At 48.3% G+C, this 15,337-nt stretch overlaps 1 protein-coding gene across 1 annotated transcript in view; it reads left to right on the forward strand.

Moving 5' to 3' along the window:
* Positions 1–1,184: 1,184 nt before the first annotated feature.
* The window catches only part of LOC124125393 (adenylate cyclase type 1-like), a 119,516-nt gene continuing 105,363 nt past the window's right edge, over positions 1,185–15,337 (forward strand). The window contains exon 1 of the mRNA XM_048386747.1: positions 1,185–2,378. Coding sequence (XP_048242704.1) covers positions 1,803–2,378 — 576 coding nt within the window. The 5' untranslated portion in view covers positions 1,185–1,802. The remainder of the gene's footprint in view (positions 2,379–15,337) is intronic.

Genomic DNA, 15,337 nt, shown 5'->3' on the forward strand with positions numbered 1-15,337 from the left:
CGTGTCCCTCCACCCGACCCCTCATCCCACACCAGTCCCCGTGTCCCTCCACCCGACCCCTCATCCCCACACCAGTACCCGTGTCCCTCCACCCGACCCCTCATCCCCACACCAGTACCCGTGTCCCTCCACCCGACCCCACACCAGTACCCGTGTCCCTCCACCCGACCCCTCATCCCCACATCAGTACCCGTGTCCCTCCACCCGACCCCTCATCCCCACACCAGTACCCGCGTCCCTCCACCCGACCCCTCATCCCACACCAGTACCCGTGTCCCTCAACCCGACCCCTCATCCCACACCAGTACCCGTGTCCCTCCACCCGACTACTCATCCCACACCAGTCCCCGTGTCCCTCCACCCGACCCCTCATCCCCACACCAGTACCCGTGTCCCTCCACCCGACCCCTCATCCCCACACCAGTACCCGTGTCCCTCCACCCGACCCCACACCAGTACCCGTGTCCCTCCACCCGACCCCTCATCCCCACATCAGTACCCGTGTCCCTCCACCCGACCCCTCATCCCCACACCAGTACCCGCGTCCCTCCACCCGACCCCTCATCCCACACCAGTACCCGTGTCCCTCCACCCGACCCCCCATCCCACACCAGTATCCGTGTCCCTCCACCCGACCCCTCATCACCACACCAGTACCCGGCTGCTGCTTCAAAAGTCTTGACACAGCACTTCCTTATCCCATAAACCGTTCCACTCTGAAACACCCACGTTGCGTATGAGAATTACAGCGCATCGCTTTAAGATTTTATCGTCACTGGATCGGAAATCACAAACGTCCCTGCTTAATCGGCCACACGGATCCATGTTTTTATACTCGCCTGGTCACTGTTGATCAGGTCGTTTGAAGCAGAAGTTAGAATTGTTCTGAAGCTCATTATAATCAATACACTCACTCTCCGCCGAAGACCAGTCGGAAAATTGCGGGGATGTTGCCACAAAACTGGTAATTTTATCTCACTGCAATTGTAGTTAGATACGTAATCTAAGCAAAGCCAGAAAGAGTCGAAAGTGAAGGCCGACCATCATAATAGTTTCAAAGGGGCAGTCCACGGCCTGTGGCTTTGTAATGAGGGCTAATTAAGTTGTAAAGTGGGACGTTCTCTCCCACAAAGCAACTCCTCCGCGGTGCATCCATGGCACAGGTATTCACAGATCGCTCTTGGGTTGCGGTCTGAACCATTGGGAGGGAGACAGAGAGGGAAACTCTCACGTGTGACGTCACCCATGTCTATTTTTGGCCTCTAATGCTTCTGGGCCCTGACTGCAGTGGAAGAGTGTTGAGCATATCTGTATCGAAGCCCGGCCTGCCCCTGCACAATGGAGAGCGGTAGGACTAGCTTTCGATCCACTTTACAGTAGTTCCACTGAATCTACCAACACAAATAGGCCAGTTTGCAAACGAAAGGCCTGTTGCACGTTCGCACCATGGCGCTCTCTCGCCTTTTCTCTCTATCCATTTGTCGCCTGCTCAGTGCAGATGTATCGTCTGCTCTCTGTACGAACATCGCCTGCCCGTGACATGTGTGTTGGTCTAGTGCGCGGGATACTAGAAAGAAGATTACATTTGTGATTTGCCGGACTAGCATTCTCTGTCGGGAAACTGCATCAGTTAGTTGCTGTCGCCGAGCACGGTGGAGTTTCTAGGCTCGAGTTGGATTACTTCAAGAAACTTTGTGAGGGCAATGTAGACAGCCACGTTTATACCGACTCGGACCATGTCTGACTCACACTCACAGGATCTTAATAGTGGTGTATGTTTGTAACAAGGAACAGACTTTAACATGGAGAATACCCCTATGTTGAAGACATCTCGTCGACCACGAGTCCGCCGTCTGTTCAGTCGTTACCACTTCCACTGTGACGAACTGGAGCATCTGTATGGGAGATACGTTTACAAGCTTCAACAATCGGCTTTGGGATACTTGTTGGGGCTTTTCATACTCCTTTCGTTATGCCTAGCGATCCTGGATTTCTCCTATGCAAAATATGTGACTGTGGAGGCCCTGTACCTCACTGTACAGTTTGTAGTGTTCTTAGGTTTGCTGATACTGATTAATACCCGCTGTATGAAGGAGATTCACTTCCCTGTTGTGTGCTACGTTGTGCTCCTGTTATTAATTTGCTTCGCAATCTCATCTCTGCCCCTGGATTTTGGATTGGATATACCTGATCGTCCACGTCCTAAGAAGAACCTTGCGGACGGAGTATGGCAGACCGTGTATGTCATATTTATGATATACGCAATGATGCCTATAAGGTCCCTCATCGCTATACTTTTGGGATTTTTGTTACCTGTGCTCCACCTGACTGTCTCTGCCCTAGTTGCCAACAGGTTCCCCTTGTTGCTATGGCGACCGGTAAGTTTATCTTTTTTTCACTTTCGAGTTGTTGGCCCACGGAAGTGAGCTATCCGGCGACCTATGGTTTAAAATTAGCACATTTGACGCAGGCGCTAAAATGCTGCACGTCTGTCTATCTTATGTAATCAAAGATTTGAGCACCCTTCATCTTCCATCATTTGAAATGGGCACCAACACATAGCATGTTTGATTAGGAAGTTAAGAAACAGCCTAGAAGAATAACATTTGCTGACTAAGGGCTGTCCGTGTCTTCTAGCTGCATTGTTTGATAAACTCCACGATAGGAGAAGCCGCCAGCTGTTTATCCATATCCGCGATGTGTTTAAGAATAACGTTTTTGAGGTTGCTCTAAGTTTGAGGGATAATGAAACAAACTATATTCGTTCACAGATGACAATTTATTTTCATCGCGATTAAATGCATACTTATAGGTCGTGGAATGTGGATGATCTTTCCATTCATTGAGGACGTTGTGACGTCAATGTAGTGGAATATCTTTGAATGTTTTATATTTTTACATACATGGATCTATTATAGTTTGATGTGTGAGATGAAATGAAACGATTATACTTCAAACCTGCTAGGTGTATATTTTGAAAATATGGAATATTTACACTTGACATAAGGAAACATCCAACAGTCCTCTTAAAACAGGCGTATACGTCTCTGTCCATACCGTCATTAGTAACACACGAAATACATATGAAACTGTAAATTCACCGCCATTGAACATACTTCACTCCGCTTGAGAACATTAACACATGTTACCCGTAAATTATCACTCTCCCAGACATAAAATCTTGTCTATATGCACCTTCACATGTGTCCGTGTCCCTTTGGACACTTCACTATCTTAGCGGCAGGCGTGGGGGACCGATATCACGATGACATAGGCGATGCGGCGGAGAAGTCACCATGCGCTGTGTTTGTGTCAGCGCAGTGCAATCAACTAACGCACACGAAGCTGGTTCTCCTTAAAACCCTTTTACCAACTACTGGAAGCGTTTATACCGTCCTCCCAACCTTGTTGGGCCCTGCGATGCTGGACCATTAGAGTCCATCACATTGCCGACGAGCGTCATACAATTTCTTGTACTATCTTCGCGATATCCACAGGGAAATTTAATGTATGGCTCCATGGTTGCGGGAGGAAATGTTTGTTGAAGGTTGTGCTTTTGAGATGTACTTTTATTTCTTCATTTTAGCTACGGTATAAACGTGTGTTTTCTGAGTATGTGCTCTGGTGGCGGGAATCAGAGTTATTGAGAGCACTAGATTTGTGTATAGACAGTATAGTACATTGCAGTTATGTTTGAAACAGTATTTGACTCCAGATTATTGAAAGTAGAAATGAGTTGAAGCAGATAGGCATGGATCGTTGCTGCTACTGTCGACCACTATATGTCTGGCCCGAATGCTGATCTCACACCGCTGTGATATGGTTGTGATACTTCTGCCTTCGCTTCATACATCAATATGCCATGGCGTATTCCGGAGACATGAGTGTGAGCCATATATCGTCACCAGCAAAGTCAGTAATTCAAGTTTAGCGTAGCAGTCAAAATGTTACGATGTATTCGCTATTTGTGTATGTTGTTACATGCAGTACTGTTACTACGTGCTGCGTTCGATATAATCATTTGAGTGACATGAGTCAATCGAGGCTACCATTCTTCTGGTATAACAGGCTTCAGCAAACCCATGCTTGCCGTAAAAGGCGACTATGCTTGTCGGATGTGGCGACTAACGGGATCGGGTGGTCAGGCTCGCTGACTTGATTGATGCATGTCATCGTATCTCGGTTGTTGAGATCGATGATCATAATGTCAATCACTGGATTGCCTGCTCCAGACTCGATTATTTACAGGCCGTCGTCATATATCTGGAATATTGCTTAGCTGAACGACAATCAAACAATAGATTCGAGCTGAGTGAACTAGTGTTGATCAAGCAGAACTGAGGGCAGTGTCCCAAATATAGCGCATAACATGCAACCTTAGATATAATACAAAATGGCTACCAGGAGAAAAACGCTACAACCATGTGTATTGCTATGAGAGGTTAGCCAGTATTTCATTGCTTGGCAAAGCTGCCATTGTACATTGCCTCTTTAATGCATGTGAAACAGAGATGCAAATTCATCATCAAAGTCAACTTTCATTATTGATTCGAAACTATTCATATGACACACTGAAAGATAACTGTCCCTCACGCATGTAGGTATGGGCGGCTGTTTGGCGTAATAAGTTATCAGGTTTTGCCATTGGTCATCACGGGTTCCCCTGGGTCGTCTAGGGTTTACACAATGACTTTACCTTCATGATAAGTAGATATCAAGAGCTGAGTCGTTTGAACTGCCACTTATAAGTTATTGCAAAATGGAGTTGGAGTTCAAATATCAACTATTTGTATCCTAGCTCAATATGTGTGACGACTATCAACCCGACAGTTTAGGAGCACCCTAATTACACGTATGTCTTGCTCGCAAGACGCAAATGTCGTTTTGACCAATTCTGTTACTGGTCAATGGACCTATTTACGACAGCGGCCTGCGCGTCATAGGAAAGGTTGGGGTGGTATAGAGTTTGCAATGTTGACTTGTAAAGTATGGATTCATTTCAGTTATAAGATGAATTATTGCGCAATGTTCGTGCATGACTTCCCTAAAGCATGCACACGTTATTGTTCAATATGATGTTATAGTCATTGTCAAGTCTTGCACAGACACTTGTACATTGTACTTCACGTGGTCAGAAACTACCCATGAAGCGTGGCAGAGAAATAGAACAATTCAGACATCACGTATACTCCCACAGCGCGTAGTATCTTATATCTCTTAAAATACTCACTGCTAATAGGATATTGTACACACACACGCACACACGCACACACGCACACGCAGAGCGCAGCAGACCTTCAGCTTTTCCCATCCCAGTACATCAACTGCTGGCCATTCTGCATCCAGACCAGATGTCTTAAAGCGCTAATTACCTTAACTTAGTGAAAGGTGGAACTAGCAACGAGTGTGTGTATCTGTCGGTATCCTACAGGTATGACGTCATTATGTTGAATAACACAGCCTTGATGCTGCAACACACTGTCATTAATGACTGCCATTTCTAAACATCTGAAATCGTTTTTCAGTCCACATGGCTTACATCGTTAACCTCCTTACGTCACTGCAGCAGGGCCAGCCAGCCAGCCAGACCGACTGTAGTGGTCCCCTACTGTCCCCTACTGACAGTTTCCGGTGTTCCTGGCATCCAGGGCACAACCAGTCCCTGATGTGTCTACAGTGATTACACACGGAAGCCAATATCAATCAGACTTCGCAATTATTTCCTTTTAGGAACAAAGACACGCATATAAGTTTGATTATTTCTTATGTCGGTTGCAAGTGTATGTTGAAAATAGGCACTGCGTGTATTTCACGTGTTTCAGATTAATTATTGCTTTGCCGCGTTGCTTATCAAACACCACAGGGATAATTATATATTGATATTTTGTTAATTTTTTACCACGGTACTCACGTTAATCGTTGAAATCAATCACAGATATACATAGCTGGATGTGACTATTATTGAATACTGGTTTGCTGACAAGTGGTTTTGTAGCAATCGTAATCACCTGAAGTGTTACCTGGGGCACTATGCTAAATCCCCCTGAAGATCTGTGAAGATCCGGCATAGAATAGTATAGAAGGTTAAAAGGTTGATGCTAGTCTTCGTATCCCGGTTGCGTAGATCGATGCTTATGATGTCAATCACTGGATTGTTTGGTCCAGATTCGTATATTTACAGACCGTCGTCATATAGTTGGACTATTGAGTTCGGCGTTATAGAAACAAACGAGCCATATGTTTTGATGCGCTTTAGCTTAGATACAGACTCTTGACAGTGCTTGACAGTACATTTGTACCTTCTTCCTCCACGTTGTGACATTATAGGCCAATTCTCGAGCCTGAGAAGGTATGATTTGAACATGCTTACCAGCTTTGACATGTTTATTTGTTTGTAATTAACTTCTATCAAACGACTTTTCGAGAACTCTGGTATGGACTTGTCACACCGTCCTCTTGATAGTCTTATGAGCAACGCGTGAGTCTACAGGAGCAAGGTCAATTTCCTCGTCATGACCTGCACGTGCACAACATGCGTACATCTCTCTACCTGTAACAACTAAATATGTTTGCCCAAATTCTGTGCACGATCTTCTTGTCTCAAACACGGATTGTGAGTTGGCTTTACTTATCCTGGACTACCAGTAGTTGATCAGTTATCCAGATATTGTATTTGCTATTTCGATCAACCATTAATCATTTATGGTTTTCGTACTCGGATTTCGAGTTTGAAAGGTCATTCCCGACTTACCAATATACACCTCCTATAGAAACACCGCCCAGGCTTGGTCTGGTGCTCACCAACGCATGTTGCCCATCCATTATTCAAGCAAATAGTCTCATCTTTACATACGATTTACAACTCTGGTGTGTGTAAGTATTCATGTTCTGGCCACACGCTCGTTACTGTTACACCCTTACCAAGGATATGTACCCGTGCGCAGTGACCAGTTGGTCTAAAACATGTCAATGTCCCGTTATGCCCGACAGCCAGGCGGACATGCTATCATTCTTTGAAAGCATTCCTATTGATAGTGGTACATCTAGGTATGGTTGACATCACTTCCACAATAGACTAGTACAACTATCACACGACTTTCTACAGAAGGGTTGCAATACGAGACCTATACAACTATCATAAGCGAATTTATAACAGGGACCACTTAGGTTGAGCAGTGGGTTCATTACATGTCTATCAATGTCTATCTATAATCAACAATTCCGAGCGATTTCTCTAACTTAACCATGTTATGATTGATATGTACATACATACACACACACACACACACACACACACACACACACACACACACACACACACACACACACACACACACACACACACACACACACACACACACACACACACATATATATATGTGTATATATTGTCTGATGAAACCATCTATCTTCACTGACAAAGGTTTAGTTTCAAGTGACAATGATTCAGCGTCCGTCCGTCCGCACACCCATCAGTTACATGACCTTACAACTCATGGAACAGCATGGAATCAGAACTATAGTGCTGACCAATACAAACACTATTAAAGTTAATTGAATCAGTGAAGCATATGTCATCCAATCAACCCTGCATGTCCCGTCAATCGTTGTCTATAAACGTCTAATGACTTGTTTGTCAGCATTAACACTATCATCAGCTACATTTGGGTCCCTGGGACTAGTGGTTGAGGGGTGGACGTTTGTTTGGACCCACATCTGAAATATCTCTCCCTCCCTGTATCTCTCTCTCCCTGTATCTCTCCCTCCCTGTATCTCACCTCCCTGTATCTCACCTCCCTGTATCTCACCCTCCCTGTATCTCCACCCTCCATGTATCTCCACCCTCCCTGTATCTCCACCCTCCCTGTATATCACCCTCCCTGTATCTCCACCCTCCCTGTATCTCCATCCTCCCTGTATCTCTCCCTCATGTATCTCTCCCTCCCTGTATCTCTCCCTCCCTGTATCTCTCCCTCCCTGTATCTCCACCCTCCCTGTATCTCTCCCTCCCTGTATCTCCACCCTCCCTGTATCTCTCCCTCCCTGTGTCTCTCCCTCCCTGTATCTCACCTCCCTGTATCTCACCTCCCTGTATCTCACCCTCCCTGTATCTCCACCCTCCATGTATCTCCACCCTCCCTGTATCTCCACCCTCCCTGTATATCACCCTCCCTGTATCTCCACCCTCCCTGTATCTCCACCCTCCCTGTATCTCTCCCTCCCTGTATCTCCACCCTCCCTGTATCTCTCCCTCCCTGTAACTCCACCCTCCCTGTATCTCTCCCTCCCTGTGTCTCTCCCTCCCTGTATCTCCACCCTCACTGTATCTCCATCCTCCCTGTATCTCCACCCTCCCTGTATCTCTCCCTCCCTGTAACTCCACCCTCCCTGTATCTCTCCCTCCCTGTGTCTCTCCCTCCCTGTATCTCACCTCCCTGTATCTCACCTCCCTGTATCTCACCCTCCCTGTGTCTCCACCCTCCATGTATCTCCACCCTCCCTGTATCTCCACCCTCCCTGTATCCCCACCCTCCCTGTATATCACCCTCCCTGTATCTCACCCTCCCTGTATCTCCACCCTCCATGTATCTCCACCCTCCCTGTATCTCCACCCTCCCTGTATCTCACCCTCCCTGTATCTCTCCCTCCCTGTATATCACCCTCCCTGTATCTCCACCCTCCATGTATTTCCACCCTCCCTGTATCTCTCCCTCCCTGTATCTCTCCCTCCCTGTATCTCACCTCCCTGTATCTCACCTCCCTGTATCTCACCCTCCCTGTATCTCCACCCTCCATGTATTTCCACCCTCCCTGTATCTCACCCTCCCTGTATCTCTCTCTCCCTGTATCTCTCCCTCCCTGTATCTCACCTCCCTGTATCTCACCCTCACTGTATCTCTCCCTCCCTGTATCTCACCCTCCCTGTATCTCCACCCTCCCTGTATCTCCACCCTCCCTGTATCTCTCCCTCCCTGTATCTCCACCCTCCCTGTATCTCTCCCTCCCTGTAACTCCACCCTCCCTGTATCTCTCCCTCCCTGTGTCTCTCCCTCCCTGTATCTCCACCCTCCCTGTATCTCCATCCTCCCTGTATCTCTCCCTCCCTGTATCTCCACCCTCCCTGTATCTCTCCCTCCCTGTAACTCCACCCTCCCTGTATCTCTCCCTCCCTGTGTCTCTCCCTCCCTGTATCTCCACCCTCCCTGTATCTCCATCCTCCCTGTATCTCTCCCTCCCTGTATCTCCACCCTCCCTGTATCTCTCCCTCCCTGTAACTCCACCCTCCCTGTATCTCTCCCTCCCTGTGTCTCTCCCTCCCTGTATCTCACCTCCCTGTATCTCACCTCCCTGTATCTCACCCTCCCTGTGTCTCCACCCTCCATGTATCTCCACCCTCCCTGTATCTCCACCCTCCCTGTATCCCCACCCTCCCTGTATATCACCCTCCCTGTATCTCACCCTCCCTGTATCTCCACCCTCCATGTATCTCCACCCTCCCTGTATCTCCACCCTCCCTGTATCTCACCCTCCCTGTATCTCTCCCTCCCTGTATATCACCCTCCCTGTATCTCCACCCTCCATGTATTTCCACCCTCCCTGTATCTCTCCCTCCCTGTATCTCTCCCTCCCTGTATCTCACCTCCCTGTATCTCACCTCCCTGTATCTCACCCTCCCTGTATCTCCACCCTCCATGTATTTCCACCCTCCCTGTATCTCACCCTCCCTGTATCTCTCTCTCCCTGTATCTCTCCCTCCCTGTATCTCACCTCCCTGTATCTCACCCTCCCTGTATCTCTCCCTCCCTGTATCTCACCCTCCCTGTATCTCTCTCTCCCCGTATCTCTCCCTCCCTGTATCTCACCTCCCTGTATCTCACCCTCCCTCTATCTCTCCCTCCCTGTATCTCTCCCTCCCTGTATCACACCTCCCTGTATCTCACCCTCCCTGTATCTCTCCCTCCCTGTATCTCACCCTCCCTGTATCTCTCTCTCCCTGAATCTCTCTCTCCCTGTATCTCACCTCCCTGTATCTCACCCTCCCTGTATCTCACCTCCCTGTATCTCACCCTCCCTGTATCTCTCTCTCCCTGTATCTCTCCCTCCCTGTATCTCACCCTCCCTGTATCTCTCTCTCCCTGTATCTCTCCCTCTCTGTATCTCACCTCCCTGTATCTCACCCTCTCTCTATCTCTCTCTCCCTGTATCTCTCCCTCCCTGTATCTCCCCCCTCCCTGTATCTCCACCCTCCCTGTATCTCACCCTCCCTGTATCTCTCCCTCCCTGTATCTCTCTCTCCCTGTATCTCTCCCTCCCTGTATCTCACCTCCCTGTATCTCACCCTCCCTGTATCTCTCCCTCATGTATCCCCACCCTCCCTGTATCTCACCCTCCCTGTATCTCTCTCTCCCTGTATCTCTCCCTCCCTGTATCCCTGTATCTCACCCTCCCTGTATCTCTCCCTCCCTGTATCTCTACCTCCCTGTATCCCTCCCTCCCTGTATCTCCACCCTCCCTGTATCTCTCCCTCCCTGTATCTCTACCTCCCTGTATCTCACCCTCCCTGTATCTCACCCTCCCTGTATCTCTCTCTCCCTGTATCTCTCCCTCCCTGTATCTCACCTCCCTGTATCTCACCCTCCCTGTATCTCTCCCTCCTTGTATCTCTACCTCCCTGTATCTCTCCCTCCCTGTATCTCCACCCTCCCTGTATCTCTCCCTCCCCGTATCTCACCTCCCTGTATCTCACCCTCCCTCTATCTCTCCCTCCCTGTATCTCTCTCTCCCTGTATCTCTCCCTCCCTGTATCTCACCTCCCTGTATCTCACCCTCCCTGTATCTCTCCCTCCCTGTATCTCACCCTCCCTGTATCTCTCTCTCCCTGAATCTCTCTCTCCCTGTATCTCACCTCCCTGTATCTCACCCTCCCTGTATCTCTCCCTCCCTGTACCTCTACCTCCCTGTATCTCTCCCTCAAGTATCCCCACCCTCCCTGTATCTCTCTCTCCCTGTATCTCTCCCTCCCCGTATCCCTGTATCTCACCCTGCCTGTATCTCTCCCTCCCTGTATCTCTACCTCCCTGTATCTCTCCCTCCCTGTATCTCCACCCTCCCTGTATCTCTTCCTCCCTGTATCTCTACCTCCCTGTATCTCACCCTCCCTGTATCTCACCCTCCCTGTATCTCTCTCTCCCTGTATCTCTCCCTCCCTGTATCTCACCTCCCTGTATCTCACCCTCCCTGTATCTCTCTCTCCCTGTATCTCTCCCTCCCTGTATCTCACCCTCCCTGTATCTCACCCTCCCTGTATCTCTCTCTCCCTGTATCTCTCCCTACCTGTATCTCACCTCCCTGTATCTCACCCTCTCTGTATCTCTCTCTCCCTGTATCTCTCCCTCCCTGTATCTCCACCCTCCCTGTATCTCCACCCTCCCTGTATCTCACCCTCCCTGTATCTCTCCCTCCCTGTATCTCTCTCTCCCTGTATCTCTCCCTCCCTGTATCTCACCTCCCTGTATCTCACCCTCCCTGTATCTCTCCCTCATGTATCCCCACCCTCCCTGTATCTCACCCTCCCTGTATCTCTCTCTCCCTGTATCTCTCCCTCCCTGTATCCCTGTATCTCACCCTCCCTGTATCTCTCCCTCCCTGTATCTCTAACTCCCTGTATCCCTCCCTCCCTGTATCTCCACCCTCCCTGTATCTCTCCCTCCCTGTATCTCTACCTCCCTGTATCTCACCCTCCCTGTATCTCACCCTCCCTGTATCTCTCTCTCCCTGTATCTCTCCCTCCCTGTATCTCACCTCCCTGTATCTCACCCTCCCTGTATCTCTCCCTCCCTGTATCTCTACCTCCCTGTATCTCTCCCTCCCTGTATCTCCACCCTCCCTGTATCTCACCCTCCCTTTATCTCTCCCTCCCTGTATCTCACCCTCCCTGTATCTCTCTCTCCCTGTATCTCTCCCTCTCTGTATCTCACCTCCCTGTATCTCACCCTCCCTGTATCTCTCCCTCCCTGTATCTCTCCCTCCCTGTATCTCACCCTCCCTTTATCTCTCCCTCCCTGTATCTCTCCCTCCCTGTATCTCTCTCTCCCTGTATCTCTCCCTCCCTGTATCTCACCTCCCTGTATCTCACCCTCCCTGTATCTCTACCTACCTGTATCTCTCCCTCCCTGTATCTCCACCCTCCCTGTATCTCACCCTCCCTGTATCTCTCCCTCATGTATCCCCACCCTCCCTGTATCTCTCCCTGCCTGTATCTCACCCTCCCTGTATCTCAACCTCCCTGTATCTCACCCTCCCTGTATCTCTCCCTCATGTATCCCCACCCTCCCTGTATCTCTCCCTCCCTGTATCTCTCCCTCCCTGTATCTCTCCCTCCCTGTATCTCTACCTACCTGTATCTCTCCCTCATGTATCCCCACCCTCCCTGTATCTCTCCCTCCCTTTATCTCACCCTCCCTGTATCTCACCCTCCCTGTATCTCTCCCTCCATTTATCTCACCCCCCTGTATCTCACCCTCCCTGTATCTCTCCCTCCCTTTATCTCTCCCTACATGTATCTCACCCTCCCTATATCTCACCCTCCCTTTATCTCTCCCTCCCTGTATCTCTCCCTCCATGTATCTCTCCCTCATGTATCCCCACCCTCCCTGTATCTCTCCCTCCCTGTATCTCACCCTCCCTGTATCTCTCCCTCCCTGTATCTCTCCCTCCCTGTATCGCCAACCTCTTGGTCGGTCTACCCTTCCCACTGTATCATTCTCCTTCCCCGTCTTTTTTTCCTGTTTCGCTCGTCTTCACGCATTTCTCAAACTTTTCTCTTATATGTTTTAAGTAATGATTGAAAAATGCCTGGCAAGGATCATGGACATCCATGGGATCTCGGTGAAGGGGTCTCTCTCACGAACACACAAACCACGTTAGCCATGCAGAAACCGCCGTCTCGCCGCCTCAGTGAGCGACGCTTGGCGTTCACGAGGCTTTCTGTGGATATAATGTTATGAGACGATACCCCCTGTAAAAAAAGAAATAAGAGGATAGTTATTGAATATGACACCCTTTGTGTACAGGGTATCATAGGCTCCGGATGTCGTTAACGTCCTGATATACGTCTTGGGAGCAAGCTCCACCCTGTGGCCTAGTATATGTACAATTGTGTTATTCAATGCTTTGGCTTTAAGAGATGATAATGCTAAAACGATGTTTTTAATTTGATAAAATCTTCGAAAGACTAGGTGGCTGCGGGATGTATAGTTGAAATGAGAGACCACAGAAATGTGTAACACCGGCATCACTGTGGTCGTAGTCCCACACCAAGCTGACATGCCGGGATCTGTAATTAAAATACTGAACAAAGCGGCGTTAATCTAAACTTACTTACAATTAAACTCAATATAAAAGTTTTGTGTGCGCATTCATTTCTCAAAAGTTTAAGATTAAAGAGTGTAGCGTCAGGCTCAGCTGTCCTTCTCAAATGGTCAGGTGCCCTTATTATGCCAGTAACTCGTTGTTTAACGCCCACTAGCTGTTTTGCTGTGAAGCAAGATGAGTCGGAAATAAATATTGAAACTAGAACCTTAAACCTTCGAAGAACGCTTACCTATAGCGATTCGGTCATGACCGGAGTATACGAAAATAATGGTTCAATGTGACCGTCATAAGACATGTCATCGGCTGTTTAGCTTTCGTTAGGACAATACCCGTTGCTTTTGTCAAATTTCATTTAAAGTCTGTTTGAGCGACAGGGTACTGTAGAAAAAGGTTCAATGACCGCTAAATCGACACATCATCCTTTCAGTATCCTGCGAAAATAGTATCCCCCAAAACATGTCAAAATGTCTCTGCACGGAATGAGATAGGCGGCCCCGACCTTGTAGTGAGTGAGTGAGTATGGTTTTACGCCGCTTTTAGCAATAGTCCAGCAATAATACGGCGGGGGACACCAGATGTAGGCTTCACACATTGTACCCATGTCGGGAATCGAACTCGGGTCTTCGGCGTGACGAGCGAACACTTTAACCACTAGGCTACCCGACCGCCCCCCTCGACCTTGTAGGTTCCATAAAGGTACGAGTCTGGATGAATGAACAGATAAAACAGCTCAGTGTACTGTGTGTGGCCCATCCTTGTGGCCCGTCGTGGTTTGCTGGAATATTCCTGAACACGGAGGCAAACCATACCCACTCACAAAATCACTCACATCGGACAAAACACACCAACGAACGCCCAACGACGGATACACTTAAAGTCCATTTCAATTTGAATGTCCTGGTCGATGATATGTCTAATGTCAAAATTACATTCTCCGCTCTCTTTGGAGTACGTTACTCACGTGAACTGTTGTACAAACTTTGTGCACGAATACGGCATCGTGCATTAACAACATCTACTCAACCTTGTCCGCGCCGGCCACAGAGACCGAATGCGGTCGACAGAGATAGCAGTTACTACACTGTCTATTCCTGACGAGACCGGAAGCGTTTAATGTAATATCAAGGCATTGTTTGGATCAGTGAAATTCATTCATTCTTCACTGCAGTTTTAGTTTTCTTCCATTAATCTGACCCATCAAACTCTGCCGTGTTGAAACCAACTGGCAAAACAAGACCTGTTGTTCGTTTTCATGCTCAAGTATTAGACCCTCACATATGATTGAATTGAACACATTTACGCAAGTCACCTTAAATGCCCATGTTTGCTGCAGCTCAAATGTCTCCCCAATTACCCCCTTTCTTTGATAGCCCCTAAGGCGCAGAACGCAAGGGGTAGGCTTACATGTAAAGGAAGGGATAAAACGTCTTTCCTTACTGAGATGTACACTACAACACAGATGATAACATCAAAGATGTCAGTGCATGCAGCACCGCGGGACGCCAGTTTGGCGAGTTATACATGTGCAGTGGCTCTGTTGACGGCAGATAGCGGTAAATTCAAGTCGGTCACTTTTGCAAACAAACCATGATTCATTATGTTAAGTCACGAACCCACAAGACACGAAAATGAGCACAAAGCACTATGTTCAATTTAAAGTTTTCTCGCTTGAGCTTCTCTTCTTCCGCCTGCCGCATCAGTCGTTGAGCAGTGTGGCATGAGTTTGATTAAGATAAATACCGAGGTTCCCAGAAAGGACGGCACATGTTCGCACATAATTGATGGCAAAAACATCACCACCATCGCAGGTTGAGAGTGATGTAACCTTTTTCCCGATCTAAATCTCGCGAAAGTTGTAGGGGTCCAAACATCATTGTCCAATTATCCGCTGACTGTGGTGCGATCTCACATCCACTCCACGTAGTGCTCCGCAGTTTGAGTGAGGAGTTTGTCAATGGGAAAT

Source organism: Haliotis rufescens, unplaced genomic scaffold (genome assembly GCF_023055435.1).
Source record: "Haliotis rufescens isolate VD_foot unplaced genomic scaffold, xgHalRufe1.0.p SCAF_10, whole genome shotgun sequence".
Taxonomy (NCBI): Eukaryota; Metazoa; Mollusca; class Gastropoda; order Lepetellida; family Haliotidae; genus Haliotis; species Haliotis rufescens.